At 43.3% G+C, this 19,958-nt stretch overlaps 1 protein-coding gene across 1 annotated transcript; it reads left to right on the top strand.

Moving 5' to 3' along the window:
* Nucleotides 1-262: 262 nt before the first annotated feature.
* On the top strand, nucleotides 263-19,590 carry EIF2S3 (eukaryotic translation initiation factor 2 subunit gamma). The gene is made up of 12 exons (XM_064151996.1): nucleotides 263-463; nucleotides 4,332-4,395; nucleotides 4,873-5,000; nucleotides 5,121-5,242; nucleotides 6,928-7,022; nucleotides 7,939-8,097; nucleotides 9,035-9,169; nucleotides 10,096-10,190; nucleotides 11,279-11,423; nucleotides 12,474-12,643; nucleotides 15,319-15,491; nucleotides 18,834-19,590. Exons 1-12 carry the CDS (start codon nucleotides 395-397, stop codon nucleotides 18,895-18,897), a joined length of 1,419 nt encoding a protein of 472 aa, XP_064008066.1. The 5' UTR covers nucleotides 263-394; the 3' UTR covers nucleotides 18,898-19,590.
* The last annotated feature ends 368 nt before the right edge of the window (nucleotides 19,591-19,958 follow it).

Raw genomic sequence — 19,958 nt, 5'->3', positions numbered from 1 at the left:
CTCAGCGACCCCTCACCACCCTGGGCCGTTACCCGCCGGCAGGCGCAGGCGCAGCGCGCTCCCGCCGCCGCCATCCGCCCCGGCCCGCGCAGGCGCAGCGCGCTCGCTGCCCGGCGGCACACGCGGGACCGCCGCTGCCGCAGCCTCGGTTGCATCACCCGGCGTGAGGGCCTCGCCGGGTCCTTCTCTAGGCTGCCTCTCGACGTGCCTGAGCCGCTGCCGGCTCGGCGGCGGGGCTGGTGCCGGTCTCGGTCCGCTCAGCGCGGCGAGCCCCCGAGCTGGGTGCTCGCTCTCCGGTCGGCGAGTGCCGGGCTGCGCGCCAGGGTCGGCGGTGCCGGGCGGAGGCGGGGGTCAGGCAGCTGCGCGGGCTGCCTCGCTTCCTCTTCGGGCCAAGATGGCGGGGGATGAGGCGGGAGTGACTCTGGGGCAGCCGCACCTCAGCCGGCAGGACCTTGCCACCTTGGTGAGACTGGGGCAGGTGGCCGCGAGTGGGAGCGCCCAGAAGCGGTGGATACGGGCGGCGGTGCTGGGGCGGTTGGGCGGACCAGCCATTGAGGGGTGTGGGGGTGGTGGGGGTGGTGGCGGCGCTCGGAGGCAGACGGGATCTGTGCCTTCCTCCAGGCCCTGCCGCGGCCGTTGGACCTGGTGAGGTCTGAGAGGCCGCAGAAGGCGGCGGTGCTGCGAAGGGCTGGGTTGCAGCACGCCGGGGCCGAAGGAGAGCATAGATGGAGTTAGGCGCCGGGCGGAGCGGCGGCGTTGGGAGCTGGTTAGGCTGGTCGCAGCCTGTTTGAGTTGGCTGGATGAAGCTCTCGGCTTGTTAGTCAGGCGAGCGTGAGGTTCGATGAGATGTCGTCCCGGCTGTTAGAGTAAAATCTTTGTGTGACAGTGCTGGAGACATGGAGCTTTGTCCTTATAAGGGCTGTCTTGTTTAGTACTATTGAAGGCTCCTTCCGCCCCAAAGTAGAACCGTACATTGGCTGTCTGTTGCCCAGCAAGTTCGATGGGCTGCGAACCTTAGTTGGGCTATGCAGGCGTTTTTTTCAATCACCCAGAAATCACTCGCGGTGGTCTCTTGCTTTGGTGATCTTCCTTTTTACGTGTCTCGCCTGGGCTGCCTCACATATTACACACGTATGCAGGCAAAAGTAGTTGAAAATCCTCTTGCTGCCTCCCTGGTATTCAGCAAACGAGACGTTCCTGAGATCACAGGGTATTAGGGGTTGGAAGAGACCCAAGGAGATCATCGAGTCCAACCCCCTGCCAGAGCAGGACCACACAATCGAGCACAGATCACAGAGGAACACATCCAGACAGGCCTTGAAAGGCTCCAGAGAAGGAGACTCCACAGCCTCTCTGGGGAGCCTGTTTCAGTGCTCTGGGACCCTTACAATAAAGAAGTTCCTACTTGTAAAGAGGTGGAACCTCTTTTTCTGCAACTTACACCCATTGCTCCTTATCCTATCCCGGGGAGCAAGTAAGAAGAGCCTGTCCTCGGCTCCTGATCAGCCCTCAGATGTTTATAAACATCTAATAAATCCCCTTTCAGTCTTCTCTAGACTAAACAGCCCCAGGTCCCTCAGCCTCTCCTTAATACACCCCAAGATCCCACTGGCCTTCTTGGCCACAAGGGCACAATGCTGTCCCATGGATGTTATCCACTAGCACTCCCAGATCCCTCTCCACAGGGCTGCTCTCCAGTAGATCACCTCCCAGCCTGTACTGGTGCAGTTTATTATTCCTCCTCAGGTGCAGGACTCTGCACTTGTCCTTGTTGAACCTCATTTGGTTTCTCTGTGCCCAGCTCTCAGTCTGTCCAGGTCTCACTGGATGGCAGCACAGCCTGCACCTGTGTCAGCCAAGCCTCCCAGTTTGGTGTCATCAGCAAACTTGCTGTGCAGACTCTCTCCCCTCATCAGTGTCACTGATGAAGATGTTGGACAGGACTGGACTCAGCAGAGATCCCTGGGGGACTCCAGCTCTCCAGCTGGACCCAGCATCATTCATCACCACTCTTTGAACTCTGTCTTGTAACCAGTTCCTAATCCACATCACTGTCTGCTCTTCCATCCCACACTTCCTGAGCTTGCTCACTAGAGTATCATGGGAGGAGACAGTGTCACAGGCCTTGCTAAGGTCAAGGTAGACTACATCCACTGGTCTCCCTGAATCTACCCATTCAGTTGTGTCATCATAGAGTGCTGTCAGGTTAGTCAAGCATGACTTTCCCCTTGGTAAATCCATGCTAACTACTAGGATTTGTAGCCAAGAATTCTTTTTGTGTTGCAGCTAAGCATGGTGATAGTCATTAGTGAGGGATGTTCAGAAAGTTTCCTTCCTTGATTTTCTTATTGACCGTGACATTACCAGTTGGAAAGAGATAAGCCAACTTGAGAGGTCAGTAAGAATTGCCTTTAAGGCCTATTTTGTATGTTTTAGTTGGCCTTTTAATGCAGGGAATGTTACAGCTGAACTTAGACCAGTCTTGAGGGGGAAAAAAAATTGCATGTGTGCATATTTGTACACCAGGAACAAAAATCTTGATGGCAGGATCTTCATCATGCTTACGTGCCTGTCACCCTACGACAGGATGCCATCTGCAGGTCGCTGACTCCTGTGCCTGTAGTCATTTTAAGTTAAGATACAGAAGAAACAGAAATTTTAACTGCCTCTGGAACAAAACTTGATTTTGTATTGGGTGTGAGCTTTTTATTCATGTAATGTTTAAGAACAGAATCTTTCATGATTATGGAGATGTTTTAAGTTTGATTGCTAATCACAGTGCTTGTTATGGTATACACAATATATGATTTCATGTAAATTAGTGTGTGTTATCTCTGTATTAGCAAGATATTTGTATCCTGGCCTACACTGAGGACTCTCATGTCATTGCCTTTGCTTGAACTGAGCAGCTTGTCTGTATGAAATCAGTGCAGGGTGAAAATTAACTGTTTCAAAAATAGTGCAGAGGAACATTTCAGTGGATTTCAACATTTGTCCAAATAGATTTAGAAAAATACCAAAACAACTCTTTTGAAGACTGGTATCCATGGTTGCAATAAGAATACTTCAGGAAAAAAAAGTAGCTGCTAAAAAAAGAAAACAGAACCAAGCCAGAACTCAAATTGACAGCACTAATGAAATCTCTTGACCTGCTGACTCCAATGTTTTTGCTGTAATTATGTATTGAATGTAGTGGAACCTTACACAAATTAAGCAGCTGTTTAATTTGGTTTTAAAACATAGGTGCAGTTCACTGTGGATCACAGGATATTAGGGGTTGGAAGGGACCCAAGGAGATCATTGAGTCTAAGTCCCCTGCCAGAGCAGGACCATACAATCTAGCACACATCACAGAGGAATGCATCCAGACAGGCCTTGAAAGTCTCCAGAGAAGGAGACTCTACAGCTTCTCTGGGGAGCATGTTCCAGTGCTCTGTGACCCTTTCGATAAAGAAGTTTCCCCTTGTGTGCTGAGGTGGAATCTCTTGCTGCAACTTACACCCATTGCTCCTTGTCCTATCCCAGGGAGCAAGTGAGAAAAGCCTGTCCCCAGCTCCTGATCAGCCCTCAGATGTTTATAAACATCTATTAAATCCCATCTCAGTCTTCTCTTCTCCAGACTAAACAGCCCCAGGTCCCTCAGCCTCTCCTCGTAAGCCATGCCCTCCAGTCCCCTAATCATCCTCGTAGCACTCCGCTGGACCCTCTCCAGCATATCCCTGTCCCTCTTAAACTGGGGAGCCCAAAACTGAACACAGTACTCCAGATGAGGTCTCAGCAGGGCAGAATATAGGGGAAGGAGAACCTCCCTTGATCTTCTGGACACAGTCTCCTTAATACACCTCAAGATCCCATTGGCCTTCTTGCTGTCCCATGGTTAACTTGTTATCTACCAGCACTCCCAGGTGCCTCTCCACAGGGCTGCTCTCCAGCAGATCACCTCCCAATGTGGAGCCCATGGAAAGTTAATTTGAATTTGCCTGTTATGTGTAATATAAGTTTAGAAGGAGAAAAGGAGGTTGCTTTGTGTGTCAACTTCTTTTGAGGGCTTTTGGTTTGTTTACTTTCATCCTTAACACCTTTCAGCCTATACAATTTACAATCAGGGTTTTGATTTGCAACCCTATACTGATGTACAATCACAATTTTATTCACTTTTCATCCTATTTCATAAGCCTAAAAGACAAGAATGCTCATCTGTGATTATTTTAATTAGCATAGCTGGATTTTTGCTCAACAGAATTGCTGGCTAATCATTAAGAAAATACTTGTGGTGCTTTGTAAACATTTAGATGCAAAATAAACACAGATTTTTCATCTCCCTCATACAGGATGTTACCAAGCTGACGCCTCTTTCACCAGAAGTCATCAGCAGACAAGCAACAATTAATATAGGTAAGAACTTCTGAAAGAAAGGCTGCATTAATGTGACTTTGGTGCTCTTGCAATAGCAGATGGTACCTACACAAGAACGTTGTGAATAATTGTTGCACTGAAACAGTAATAATAGTGGGTTTGTTACAAATTTTATCAAGGTAAAGGAAGAAGCTTGTTGAGCCCTTTTAATTTGAAAAGCACCAATTCTACCTGAAGAACACTGCTGAATGAAGTGGGAAATGGTTGCTAAAGCAAAGCTGATTTTACCTTAACATTAAACACTGAAATGAGTTTTATGAAATTGCAAAGATCTTTCTGTCAGGAGCTCAATTTAGAATCTTGTTTGTTCAAACAAAAATGCTTACGAAACTCATACAGCACTTCAGGACTTAGTGTTTACAGAGAGTAATTGGGGTAATTAAGTGTTGATCTTATTGGAACGTTGCACAAAATGAAACAGTGGTTTATGGACAAATGTTTGCTTTTCAAACATAGGCACAATTGGTCATGTAGCCCATGGAAAATCGACAGTAGTCAAAGCTATTTCTGGAGTTCACACTGTCAGATTTAAAAATGAACTGGAAAGAAATATCACGATCAAGCTGGGTTATGCTAATGCAAAGGTGAGTCATTACCAGAAATCTAGCAAAGATGTTGATAATGTATTTCAAGGTGGATGTAAGCTTGTAGGTAACAAATCCTTCTCGAGTTAACTCCTCAATTTGTAAAAATAACTGTTGCAGATTTACAAGTTGGATGACCCAAGCTGTTCCCGGCCAGAGTGTTACCGATCCTGTGGAAGTAGCACCCCAGATGAGTTCCCTACAGATATTCCTGGCACTAAAGGGAACTTTAAACTAGTCAGGTAACTGCTGTGAAATGAATGGTATAGTTGTCAGGGTTTTTTTATCATCCTTTTACAAACTGAAGATAGTCAAAGCTGAGCTGTAAGCAAAATTATTATGGCACCCCTGATCTAAGGTATCATCTAAACCCCTGATCTAAGTTATCCTCTAAACTGCCTTGGTGTTAGTTGTGACACACAGTTTATGGTAGAGCACAACTGTGTCTTCTGCCCTCTGGTATTTGCAGGACTCCAAAATGATTTTTTTCTGCTATTAATAATACAACTATATTCTAAATTCACTAGAATGAGAACTAATGTGGACCTCACCTTCTTCAAAATTCCTTCCTGGAGAGTTACTTCTGTTAAACTTGATTCCTAAAAGCAGAAAAGTTTTCCAAGTTCTTAAGTATATGAAAGCCTGATGCTTAATGTGAGATCAAGACTGTAACTGGAGGCCAGATGTTCATTTCATACTTAATTTCTCATAAAGCATAGCATGCTCATTATGCAGGCATAACTACAACAGTTGTCCCATGGGTCTTTGCAGTGATTCTTCAGTTGAGAATAGTCACAAAGACTCTTGTATGAGATTCCTGCTCTATATAAAATACACATAGTGCTGTAATCACACCTTTCCTTCCTTTCCTCAGATTCCCAATAAAACACTCATTCTAACAATAACTTCTGGACTGTGACATGCAAACTACTGGTTAAATGTTTTGGATTCTTTATCTTACTGTGGTAGATTTATCTACTTACAGTAGATTTTTCACAATGTCAGCAAAGCAGCAAATTAGTCCCTTGCTTTTTGGTGGAACCAAGGATTCCACATTGCATAGGTTCAGGCAAGAATGTAGTGAAGCAACTGCTAGGCACTGCACAACAGCAAATTTGAACAAGGAGCTGTAACATTCATAGATTCGTTCATAAAATACCAGGTTGGAAGGTGACCTCAAGGATCACCTGGTCCAGGGTAAGAATATAGTTTAAATGAGATGGTCCAGCACCCTGTCAAGCTTGGTCTTGAAACTAATATAGATAAGTCTTTGAAGTCAAATGCAATTACAGCCATGTAATTAAAGATGCATCATTTTCTAACATAGGAGAACTGGACACATCCTTCAAAAGAGAAAAATCTTGTGTGGTGTGCATGTGTTTGAGTTTTGTTTGTTTGCTTGGGTTTTATTCTGTTGCATTCAAATGTAGTCTACAAGCACATTTGTGAAATACTAAAGCAGTACCTAATATACATAAGTGGCATCAAGTTTTGAAACTCAGAAAAGCTATTCAGGAAACTGTTGTATTGGGTTTGGCTGAGCTGGAGTTGATTCACCCAAAAGCATCATCCTAGTGCTGTGTTTTGCAGTGGTGTAGCTGGGTGTTGATAACGCAGCAGTGTTTTTTCTGCTGCTGAGCCAAGCACCAAGGCTCTGCTTTTCCAGCATTCTCCTGTCCTAAGATTATGCTAAGGGGTGGGCAAGATCTTGGGAGGGGACACAGCTGGACCAGCTTACTCCCATCTGACCAAAGGGGTAATCCAAGCCATATGACTTCAAAGCTGTTACTTGTCAGCACCTGTCTTGAAATGTTTATCAACTGAAGGATGCTTTTAACTTCTGTGTCTACCTAACCATTGACATAAATTTGTCAGGGAAGCTGTTAACTGGCTTTTTGGACTTCTTTTTAACCTTTTTCTACAACAGGCATGTCTCTTTTGTGGATTGTCCTGGCCATGATATTTTGATGGCTACTATGTTGAACGGTGCAGCAGTAATGGATGCAGCTTTACTGTTGATAGGTAATGATTGCTACAAAAGAACAGAGCTCTGGGTTTTTTTATATTGTGAAGCAGCTTTATATGGGTTTTAAAATATAGTGGTGTGGGGTGACTGATTAAAACAAGTGAATTCTTTTGATGTGTTGAGGAAAATAAAGTGATGCTGCAATAAAAATGTACCCTAACAAGCTGGGCTTGTTAAACAGCACTCATACTCATTAGTTTGGTAACGGGCCTAATTGATAGATTATTTAGGTAAGGTGAAACCTTGTAGGTGATACAATACTGTAAAAATTATATCCACTCCATGGAGATCAGTTACCTACAGGTACATTTTGAATTTCTCTGAAGCTTCAGTTTGCTTTAAATATGTACATAGCCTTTGCCATGCAGGAGAGTCCACAAACATCAATATAAACAGTAAACCCAGATGAACATAAGCAAAGTCAAGGTGCAGGAAGTAAGTAAAACTGATTTTTGTGTGCCAGTAGAACAATACAGTGCTCTGCAGTGATAAAATCATTTATCTTACTTGTGTAAGGCATGTCAACAAACAAGAAAAACAGCTTTGGTAGTCTGAGATAGCTGTGAGGTGTCAGTCCTGCTGCCTGTTTAGATCTAGAAAGTGCAATAGACCAAACTTGAAGTGAGATTAACCACCATGATGGCACATCAGCCAAAAGCTGGCTTCTTGGATGGCAGAAATCCAAACCATGCTGATAGCTTCCCTGTTCACATACTTGGGGATACTACAGCTAGCAGTTCAGGGGAGGAGTAGGTGCTTATTGGGTGCTTCATGTGCTTAGTAATTTGGATGCTCCACATGTAGATCACTGAAAGGTGACTGTCTTTTAGAATAAAGATGCAATGGAAAGTAGATGTTCTAACTGCAAGAGTTTTGCCTACAGTTCTATATTGTAGTCACTTTTTCTTTTAGCTGGCAATGAGTCATGTCCTCAACCTCAGACCTCAGAACATCTAGCTGCTATAGAAATCATGAAACTGAAGCACATCTTGATTCTACAGAATAAGATTGATTTGGTGAAAGAGAGCCAGGCTAAAGAACAATATGAACAGATTCTTGCATTTGTACAAGGTAAGCTTTCATCAGCAGAAATCCAGTTAGTGATGGGAGATGGACATAGTGGTTCTCTGTAGAAAATCTTTTCTCATTCAGAAGATGCTAACAGATGAGTCTGGTGATCTTAAAAATGGATCATTGGAGCTGTGCTTGCTGTTTCAGACAACCTGGGTACAATAGTGCTGAGGCTGTTGGGAGCTCTTCATGTAAAATGAATAGCAATAGGTTTTAGAGAGTAGTTTTCACTGATGTTGAGCTTCCTTAGAATCACAGAATTGTTTCATGTGGAAAAGTCCTCTAAGTTCATCAAGTCTAGCGTGACACCACCATGGCCATTAAACCAGGTCCTCAGGTGCCAGGCCTGCACATTTTTTGAACACCTTCAGGGACAGTGACTTCACCACCTCCCTGGGCAGCCTATTCCAATTCCCAACCACTCTACATGAAGAAATTTTGCCTAACATCCAATCTAAACCTCCCTTTGCACAATTTCAGGCCATTTCCTCTCAATCTCCACCTCAGCACAACCTCCCTTCAGGCAGTTGTAGAGAAAATCTGGCTGCAAAATGAATACTGATGTATCAAATATTGAGCTATCTCATCTCTCTGAGGAAATTATCTTAAGAATATTTCAGATCACAATATAGGAAATTAATTCTCTCTTAGAACACAAGATTATCTTGCAGAGTGTTCAGAGAGCAATGGTAAAGCTTCTTCAGTACACAGTTGCCCAGAGGCAACACAAGGGCTGTTTCAGAAAGCCTCAAAAAGTAGGTCTGAGTGGTTTGAGTTAAAATGTTGAAAGGAAGAGTGAATACTCTGATACCACTTTGGGAAATACACAGAAATTGTGACTTGAAATTCAGAGGTATTTTTAACAACAACAGAACCCTTGGTCACATTGCTGGGAGTGCTGCATTAAGACTTGATCTTGAATTTGATTTTGGTTTAGGTACAGTTGCAGAGGGAGCTCCAATAATTCCAATCTCAGCACAGTTGAAATACAACATCGAGGTGGTTTGTGAGTATATAGTGAAGAAAATCCCAGTCCCTTTGCGAGACTTCACATCTGAACCGAGGCTTATTGGTATGTAAATGCTTGGATCTGGGCTTCTGTTGCTAACCATTGGCTACCTGTATCTACACTTAGAATAGCATGTTGCTGCATGCTCTAAAGAGGTAGGTGTAAGAGGAGCCTTTAGTGTGCTCTTACTTTAAAAAGTTGCATGTTGTTTTGAGACCAGTATTCTTTGTTCATAGTTACTTGCTCTAGTTAAATCTGTCTGAGGTTTTGCTGGGTTTTGTACACATTCTGTCTACATGACAGCACAAAAATGCAACGAAGAGGTGATATTTATGTGTCTTAAAAACATTCCTTTAGCTGCTCTGAATTTAAAGTCTATTTAACAAAGTACTGACAAATTGCTGAATTTGAAAATCAAGTGATTTCTATGAAAACCTTGCAGGTTGCCTAGTTAGATTTTCTGTAGTAGTCTCTTAACTCCTGGATATAATCATCAAAGTCTCTGGTCATGTCCAGGATATTATAAAATTCAGCTGCATGAGGATTTGTTTGCCCTTTTCTCCACATAAAGCATGGGAGACCTACAGAATGTGTTCAGTATGCTTAAAAGCTCACCATCTTAAAACAAGGTCCACCTTAATACAAGGTCCAACTGCTTTACAAAACCACTTCCAATATTCACAACTACAATTATTTCTTTTTTCAGAAACTGATCTTTAATTTCTGCTATGTAGAAACAGTTTTAAAAGCCATTCTTGCATATGAGCAGCTTAAATGTTTTTTTTGAGAACAAAATCAACCATATGTTTAAAAATCTGGAAGAAAATAATCTTCATATTTTAGTCTTCTTCCTGAATTACGTTTTTCTAATATTGAGAAGTATTTGTCTGCTCTCATAAGAATAGGGAAGCAGTCAAAGGTGATAAAGACACTAGTGCTTTAAAAACCTGATCTTAAATACAAGCCTGGTTATGCTTTATTCTTTGCAGTAATTAGATCTTTTGATGTCAACAAGCCTGGCTGTGAAGTTGATGACCTTAAGGGAGGTGTAGCTGGTGGCAGTATTCTAAAGGGTGTCTTAAAGGTAACCTTTTCCCTTTCTTGTCTGGAGATTTGTCATGATAATTATTAGAGTTTCCTTGCTTAGTGTAAAATGAGTCTATGTAATTGATTTATTGTTTTGTTTTAAAGTCACATGGCACTTATCCTTTCTGTCTTTACCTCATTTTTACTTCTCTAAAATCACCAGAGCAAGAAACACTGCTTTTTATTTTTTGAATCAATTTTTGTACTCAGATCTTTTGCTTATAGCAGTACTGATTTCATTGCTTACAAAAACTGAGGGAGCTGTTGTGTTTTTTTCTGTACTACAACTTAATTCCTGAATTATTGGGAGGAAGAGGGAAAGAAAAGGATTTTTAAAGTACCTTGGATGTGTATGTTCCCACAGGTTCCACTTCTCCATTTAGGTATTCTCTATTTTGATACTTGATTGTGTGATAGTGTCAATCAATGGAGAATTGAAAAGTTTCTCTGCTAGACTGCAAAGCAAACTGCATCTTCAAACAGTTATATAGCCTGTACTTGTCTTGTTTATCGATGCTGGTCACTTGCACTGCTCCAATTAACTCAAATTTTCTCAGTGCTGTAACATTTCTAAATGAAATCATTTACAGAATTAAACTCAATTTTAAATGTTGGAATTACTGCTGACAAAGATCCTTTGGTAAAGGAGTTTTATGAATAGAATCATAGAATCAACTAGGTTGGAAGAGACCTCCAAGATCATCCAGCCCAACCTAGCACCCAGCCCTGTCCAGTCAACCAGACCATGGCACTGAGTGCCCCATGCAGGCTTTTCCTGAACACCTCCAGGGACGGTGCCTCCACCACCTCCCTGGGCAGCCCACTCCAATGGCAAATCACTCTCTCTGGCAACAACTTCCTCCTAACATCCATAGTTTTGAAAAGCAAAACCCTTGTTATGTTGGCTGTGAGATATGGAACTTTAAGTATCATTCAGTTTGCAGTGAACAGGGGCAACAGCCCCAGAAGTTCTACAGCAGCCCAGAGCCCACACTTGTATAAATAGTAGGTTTTGTCTGTGACTAGTAGTTAGCTTTATGTTCCTCTGAAGCAATCAGTTAATCACTTTTTCACTTTTTTAATTAGGTGGGCCAGGAAATTGAGGTCCGGCCTGGTATTGTATCCAAGGACAGCGAAGGAAAACTCATGTGCAAGCCAATCTTTTCCAAAATTGTGTCACTCTTTGCTGAACACAATGATCTGCAATATGCTGCTCCAGGAGGACTTATAGGTAAGAGTATTCTCCTATGAAAGGATCTATTTCTTTATGCATATTGAATCCACTCGGTTACTTCCAACAGTGTTATTTCATTGTGGAAAACAAAAAGCCTGTGAGGAATTTACACTGATAGGTGTGGAGAGGTACAACCTGGGTTTGGAGAATAGGGCTGGTGAGCAGCAGCTGGGGGACCTGGGGTTGTTTAGTCTGGAGAAAAGGAGGCTGAGGGGAGACCTCATTGCTCTCTACAACTCTCTGAAAGGAGGCTGGAGCAAAGTGGGTGTTGTTCTCCTCAGTAACAATTCACAGGGCATAAAAATAGATGGGGGTTGGTCTCTTCTCCCAGGCAACCAGCAACAGAACAAGGGGACTTAGTTGTCTCACATTGTGCTGGGGGAGGTCTAGGCTGGATGTTAGGAGGAAGTTCTTCCCAGAGAGAGTGACTGGCATTGGAATGGGCTGCCCAGGGAGGTGGTGGAGTCACCGTCAATGGAGGTGTTCAAGAAGACAGTGGATGAGGCACTTAGTGCCATGGTCTGGTTGACTGAACAGGGCTGGGTGCTAGGTTGGGCTGGATGATCTTGGAGGTCTCTTCCAACCTGGTTGATTCTATGAAAAGTAGATATTTAGTAAGTAAGATGCATTTCTGAGCACTACTGGCCAATGCAGTTCAGCTTGCATTGTTAACTACCCGCTTTAACAGCAGAATATTTCTTCATCTGTTAGACAGAGCTCTCACAGACTTGCTTACATTCTGAACTGCAAAATCTTAGGGGTTGGAAGGGACCTTGAAAGATCATCCAGGCCAAGCAGGATCACTTAGAGTAGGTCACACAGGAATGCATCCAGGCATGTTTTGAATGTCTCTAGAGAAAGAGACTCCACAACCCCCCTGGGCAGCCTGTTCCAGAGCTTGGTCACCTTCACAGTGAAAGTGCAGTTCAGGTAACAGGGGATTCCCAATACATCCTCAGTTTGTTTGGTTTAGATCTTCATAAAACACTTTAACACATAACAGCTACCCTTTAGTTACTCCATGTGGCTTTCCTTACTGTGCTTTAGGTGTTGGAACTAAGATTGATCCAACTTTGTGTCGGGCTGACCGAATGGTAGGCCAAGTTCTTGGTGCAGTTGGAGCACTGCCAGAAATATTTACAGAGCTAGAAATTTCCTACTTCTTGCTGAGACGTCTATTAGGTGTCCGCACCGAAGGAGACAAGAAAGCTGCAAAGGTCTGTACTCCCTTTTTTTTTGTCTGTGTTTCCTGATTGTCTTTTTGTGCTGAGTTTTATCAGTGTATACACTTCCTGATCTTACCCAGTAATTCACAGAATCACAGCATCTTAGGGGTTGGAAGGGACTTGCACAACTCATCCAATCCAACTCCCCTGCCAGAGCAGGGGCATCTAGAGCAGATCACACAGCAACACATGCAGGCAGGTCTTGAGTATCTCCAGAGAGGGACACTCTGTAACCCCTCTGGGCAGCCTGTTCCAGTGCTCTGTTAGCCTCAGAGGGAAAAAAAATTCTTCATGTTTACATATCTGCCTGCTCCTATATATTTGTCCCTGCTTGTTTAGAATTACCATAGAATCATAGAATGGTTTGGGTTGGAAGGGACCTCCAAAGGTCATCTATTCCAACCCCCTTTACAGTCAGCAGGGACATCCTCCACTAGATTAGGTTTCTCAGAGCCTTGTTGAGCCTGACCTTGAATATCTGTGACTGGATAAGGCTGGGTGCTAGGTTGGACTGGATGATCTTGGAGGTCTCTTCCAACCTGTTTGATTCTGTGATTCTATGATCTCCAAGGCCTTATCTACCTCCCTGGGCAAACCACTGCAGTATTCCACCACCCTAATGGTAAAGAACTTGTTCCTAACATCCAAGCTAAATCTCCTGTAATTTCAAACCACTGTCCCCCATCCTGACACTGCAGGCCTCAGTAGCCTTCTTGTAGGACCCCTTCAGGTACTGTAATGCCATTCTTAGGTCTCCCTGGATCCTTCTCCAGGATGAGTAAGCCCAGCTCCCTCAGCCTGTCCTCAATCCCCTGATCATCTTCATGGCCCGCTCCATCAGGTGCATGTCCTTGTGTTTAGGGCTGTAGTGCTGGATGCAGTATTTAGTATTACAGAAGAGTACTTCTCAATAGAGAGGAGCAGGAATTCATATCAGACGAGTTTCAAGCAGCAGGAGCCATTTGTATCACAGTATTATTGGGATTGGAAGAGACCTCACAGATCATCAAGTCCAACCCTTTACCACAGAGCTCAAGGCTTAGACCATGGCACCAAGTGCCACGTCCAATCCTGCCTTGAACAGCTCCAGGGACGGCGACTCCACCACCTCCCCGGGCAGCCCATTCCAGTGTCCAATGACTCTCTCAGTGAAGAACTTTCTCCTCACCTCCAGCCTAAATCTCCCCTGGCGCAGCCTGAGGCTGTGTCCTCTTGTTCTCGTGCTGGCCACCTGAGAGAAGAGAGCAACCTCCTCCTGGCCACAACCACCCCTCAGGTAGTTGTAGACAGCAATAAGGTCACCCCTGAGCCTCCTCTTCTCCAGGCTAACCAATCCCAGCTCCCTCAGCCTTTCCTCGTAGGGCTGTGCTCAAGGCCTCTCCCCAGCCTCGTTGCCCTTCTCTGGACACACTCAAGCATCTCAATGTCCCTCCTAAACTGGGGGGCCCAGAACTGAACACAGTACTCAAGGTGTGGTCTAACCAGTGCAGAGTACAGGGGCAGTATCTCCATGTTAGGCTCCTAAACATACTGGCAGTTGTTTCACTTTGATATAGGCCTGCCCATTTGTGCAATAATTGCTGTTATACACAAACTGATCTACTTCCTAATTGCATGCTTTTTGTAGATGAGCTTTTAAAGTTAAGTATTTTAGAAACGCTGTAGTTGAAAAGAAAAGTGAACTTTATGTTCTGTTTTACAGAAAATAAACTAAAAGATCCTTGATTTTCCTTGGTAGTGTTAAAATCTCTATAATCTGCTTCACGCCTCAGTAAATTAATTGCTTCAGAGCTCTTTTTATCCTGTGAAAGGAATTACTTTGCTGAAAAATCATTTTACTGTATGTAGATATAAGGAAAATGAGAGAATATTCAGATGATTTTAAATGATGTAACATTCTGACCTGCAGCAATATCTGAGATGGTTCACACTTTCAGTATGGGATGTGCAGTTATGAGGAAGGGTGACGAAGCTGGTGAAAGGCCTGGAACACAAACCCTATGAGGAGAGGCTGAGGGATCTGGGGGTGTGGAGCCTGGAGAAGAGGAGGCTCAGGGCAGACCTCATTGCTGTCTACAACTACCTGAAGGGAGGCTGTAGCCAGGTGGGGTTGGGCTCTTCTCTCAGGCAAGCAGCAACAGAACAAGGGGACACAGTCTCAAGCTGTGCCAGGGCAGGTCTAGGCTGGATGTTAGGAGAAAGTTGTTGCCAGAGAGAGTGATTGGCATTGGAATGGGCTGCCCAGGGAGGTGGTGGAGTCACCATCCCTGGAGGTAAGACTGGATGAGGCACTTAGTTCCATGGTCTAGTTGACTGGCTAGGGCTGGGTGCTAGGTTGGACTGGCTGACCTTGGAGGTCTCTTCCAACCTGGTTGATTCTACGATTCTGTAGTTGGACTATAGAGAGTTGGACTCTCTCTGTTTTCTATCATCCCAAGAACCTGCAACATGTACAACATATTTACAGATTTGTCCTTTCACATGCAGACTTCACCCACTGACATTGTTGTGTGTGGATATTTATAGTTTTTACATAGCTATATCTTTGGTTTCAGGTAGGTACAGAAGATAATATTTAGTGTGGGGTTGGAGAGTTGTGGGTTTGTTTTGCTGGGGGGGTTTAATACTAAGGCATATACTTGAAAGGTTTGTGTGTTTTTCTTCAGGTGCAAAAATTATCAAAGAATGAAGTTTTAATGGTGAACATAGGATCCTTATCTACTGGAGGGAGAGTCAGTGCAGTTAAAGCTGACTTGGGGAAGATTGTGCTTACTAACCCAGTATGCACAGAAGTGGGAGAAAAAATCGCCCTGAGTCGAAGAGTTGAGAAACACTGGCGGTGAGTTGGTGCTACCTTGGCAGAGAACCTGCCTGTTAGATTGGTAACAAAGAAGTAGGTGACTGATTTTTCACAGATTGCATTGGGTTGGAAGGGACCTGTCTTGGTTCTACTTTAAATTTCCTAGGGATTCAAATAGAGTTAATAGAACAAATAACAATTAATGGATGCCTTTCCCTCTTCCCCCTCTTTTTGCAAAGAAAAGGAATTAGATGTAGAGAGGAAAATGTAAAACACACCCAAATAAATATTTTCACTTTGATTTGGAAGTTTAAAGAGGAAACTTTAACAATAAATAAAAGGTATTTGAGGTAGGGGAGTTACAAAGAGGTATAGGGAAGGGAAAACAAGATATAAAATACATATATACACCCAGATTAATGGCAGTGGGTTTGTACACCCCTTGGAATGATGGCCACGTGGTAAACCAAAGAGCAGCAGGAACAGGAGGGTGGTGCTGGCAGGCAAGGAGGCAGATCAAGAGAGTGGGAAACAGAAGTCTCTCTGTTTTTATAGGGGTCTAGACAGGAAGCGGGAGTGAGCTAACCACTACACCTGGAGGAAAGTTCACATCCACCTCTGGGGAGGAGTCAGGAAGACCTGGGGTCAGGGTCAAGACCACTCCCCCAGGAGGGTTAACCCTTTACAGGACCCTCAAAGGCCATCTTGCCTAGCGCCCCCTTCAGTCAGCAGGGACACTTTCAACTACACAAGGCTGCCCAGGACCACATTAAGTCTGATTTTGAATGTCTTTAGGGATGGGGCCTCAACCACATCCTTAGGCAGCTAGTTCCAGGATTCTACCACTGCCGTTATCAAGAACTTCTTTCTAATGTCCAGCCTAAGTGTACCCTGCTCCAGTTTAAAGCCACTGCCCTTAGCCTATCACTTCAAGTCCTTGTAAACAGTCCTTACTCAGCCTTCCTGTAGGTCCATTTCAGATGTTGAAATGTGGCTATTTTGTCCTAGAAATAAGTGTGTCCCATTGTAAAATTTTTCTGGATTCTTCTAACTGGTGGACACTGTTATTGTCAAATGCTTCATTTCATTACTAGACTCCTTCAAATGGAGCTTTCTAACTGAGTAGATAGCTACTAGTTAACAGACAAGGAAGCTTCATGGTTTGTTGTCAAAACTGCTGAGTTGTAAGTTGATCTAACAGTGGGCAATCTTGGTACAGCACTTCGGAAATGCTAGTAGTGTTAAGCCTCTCTTGATCCACACCTAAGTCAGTGGAGCTCTGCCCATGTATGTGATTTCTAGTGCAACCCTGAAGTAATAGCAGGGGAATGGAGCAGGATTGGAGTGTTTGAGTGTACTGTGAGGAAATGAAAAACTACCAATGGGATTTACCTGTTCAAATTACAGATACAAAATGTCTGACTGCAGAGGCTGACAGTGATGAACAGAATTGGTTGATGGTTCACTTAAAACGCAGTGCCATATCTCCTTCTAAATGATTATGCATCCTGTGCCTGTTGTGTTCCCTACACATGAATCTGCTAAGTGCAAAAGGGTGTTTAGATTCACTGATTCTGCACAGATCTTAAGTATAAGGGAGCATGGCCATTTTTATAGGAAGTGGTTACTGTATGAAAAAGAACCAAGCCTGACATTAAAACCCATGGAGGCATGTTTCTTTTTCTGAGCAACAAGAATGCACAGACAGAATTTAGTGCTTGCTGTCTCAGAACTAGCTGGCAACTAGGGAAGAGATTATTCCCTGACAAAAAAAAAACAAGAAAAAAAAAGACAACATGTCTTGAACAAAAGAAAAACATAAGGCAGAAACCAAATTACATCAAGGAAAGCAGAAGGAAGAGGAGAAAAGAGGAAACTTATACTGGAAACTATGGAGTGGTTTTAGCTGTAGACTGCTAGCCTATGCAAAATGTAATATGAGTTTTGTTTCCGCTGTGGGTTACTTCCCACTAGAAAAATATGAGCCATTTTTGCCAGTAAGTCCACTTGTCTCTAGATTATGGGGTGGGCAAGTAGTGGCAGCCTGCTGTAAAGATTCTGTTAGTAAGAAGTTGCTTTCTGTGCTATATTAAAAGGACAAAGAGACAACATAAGGAAACTGGAAGTTGAGAAAAGGGAAAGGAGACAAACTGGGAAGAGCAACTTGATAAACTCCAGCTGGAGTAAAGATCATGTACTGTTGGTACTGTGAAAAGGAGCTTGTAGCCCAAGGCAGTGGAGTGCTGGAAAGATGGAAGAAAGTGAGAAAGCAAGACACAAGAAGGAGATGTTAAATAGAAAGTAGACATTATAAATGTTTAACAGCAAATGGCCTCTCAGGATACAGATTCACAGAATTGCCAGGGTTGAAAGAGATCTCAAGGACCATCTAGTTCCAATCCCCCTTCCACAGGCAGGGACACTTTCCACTAGCTCAGGTTGCCCAGACCCACGTCTAGCCTGGTAAAGAACCATAAATTCAAAGGTGAACTAGTTACAACTTAAGGATATGGTGCTAAAACATGGCAAGTGCTGGAGGAATATGCTTTAGTTTCTATTGTGTTGTCCAGAGACAGGCTTTACTACTTAGCAAATAAAACAGGGATGCACTCGTGGTTCCTGTGTTACTCCCTTGCCAGAAATTGGAAGTGTTTCAAAGGCAGATAGATTAATAATGTGGCCTGCTTGCTGATTAGGGAAATGGATATCATCTTCAATCACTTTCAAAAAGTGCATTTTTATGGGACAGCAGTGACCTATAAGAAGTTCATAGGGTGTTAGAGGTTGGAGTGGACATCTGGAGATCTAAGGGACCTTAATTTCACTGGATATAAATAAGAGCTTAGCAGAGGATTGAGTTGTCTGTATGGGTTACTTGTTCATCATTGAGTTACTCTGCTTATAATCCTACTGTTGTCTTGTCTGCATTCTCCCACTTTCATTGCTGTTTGAAAGCAATGGAGAACATCAGGCATAGGTGAAAGAGATGGAGCTGTGAACAGATTTATAGTCCACCAGCACAGTGTAAGTTACAGCATAGTTTATTGTTCAGAGGTACATCGTTAGCAGATTGCAAACACACAAATATTCTCTGTCCCTCATCCTTTTTTCCTTCTGTGTTCCCACTAACCACTCTTAAACCTGGGTTGGATGAGGCCTTGAGCAACCTGGCCTAGTGGATGAGGCCTAGTGGACCGAGATGATCTTTAAGATCCCTTCCAACCCAAACTATTCTATGAATTTGGGTGGGAAACAAGGGGAGAAAATTCAAAAGGCAAAAACTGAAGGCTTAGGTATGACAGGATTCTGATTATCCCGGAGATTTCTGACTACTGTTCAAAGTCATCTAAAGTGCTTTGTGTTTCTTTTTTCTTGTTGCAGTTTAATTGGCTGGGGTCAAATCAGAAGAGGAGTGACAATCAAGCCAACTGTTGATGATGACTGAAACCCAAGAGAAAGTGCTTCATTTTTACAGATGAAGTGCCTATTTCTATTTTGGAGGGGCTATCTTTACCCAGTGGAATTGGAAGCTGTGCAAACAGTATCTTGGAGTTGTATGGCTGCCCTCATACATTTTATTGAATTTTACCCCTCTTACTAAAATACTACTCACTATCACCATGAAAACCATACAAGAATTGGCTCAGAAGTGGATTTAATGATCCACATTTTAGCAGAAATTAACTGTACATGTCTCCTGGCATGTCTAATTTAAGTTACTTTGTGTTTCAGACATATCTGTTTAATATCAGCCAAGCCAGCCCCAGTGTGACAGGCAAACCATAAATCTGGTATTGAAATAAAATGTTGCTATTTTCATGAATTCACACCATTCTTTTTCCTGAGTAACAAAAGGCTGCAGTGATTGTCCAACCAGTGCAAGAACTAAAAAAACCCAAACTAAACCCCTTCTTGAAGACTGCTGCCCTTTCAGCACAATATCTTTTGTTCAGACAGCTGTTTACAGCAAAAAGCCTTCTTGCTTTGTATGGTTCTGACTTTAGAATTATACTTGTATTAACTACACTTTGTAATTAGGATGGAAATATTGACTGACTTACATTTGTCACTTCCAATACTATGAGTTTTGGTTAAACCTCCAAAGAGAAAGTACAAGTAAACTGGATCTGAACTGGCAGTACTGGTTTTGACCTTATTTTAGAATGCATTTATGAAACAAATGTGATTAATGTGAAGCATTTGTCACCGTGGATTATTGTGGGGGTGACCTGGGAGCTCTTTCCTACCCTGGGTAAAAACTACTTCTTTCAAAGTTATATTGAGCAAATATTAGCTGCGAAATCTAAAATAGCTGGAAAAGGCTGCAAAAGGGGGGGGGAGAGGTGGAGAAAGGGACATGGATTCAGAATGAGAGGAGAAGAAAGGTATAAATCCTGCCTGAATCATACTCCTCAGGAGAAATTATAATGTAATAAAGTTGCCATAGAGTGCCAGTAGTTTCATCCCTTTAGGTTTCACTTCATTTGTACTAATGTACATAGTTTT

The sequence above is a fragment of the Pogoniulus pusillus genome, chromosome 12 (assembly GCF_015220805.1).
Source record: "Pogoniulus pusillus isolate bPogPus1 chromosome 12, bPogPus1.pri, whole genome shotgun sequence".
Taxonomy (NCBI): Eukaryota; Metazoa; Chordata; class Aves; order Piciformes; family Lybiidae; genus Pogoniulus; species Pogoniulus pusillus.
Note: the sequence above shows the minus strand (reverse complement) of the source record. Positions and strands in the feature narration are given on the sequence as shown.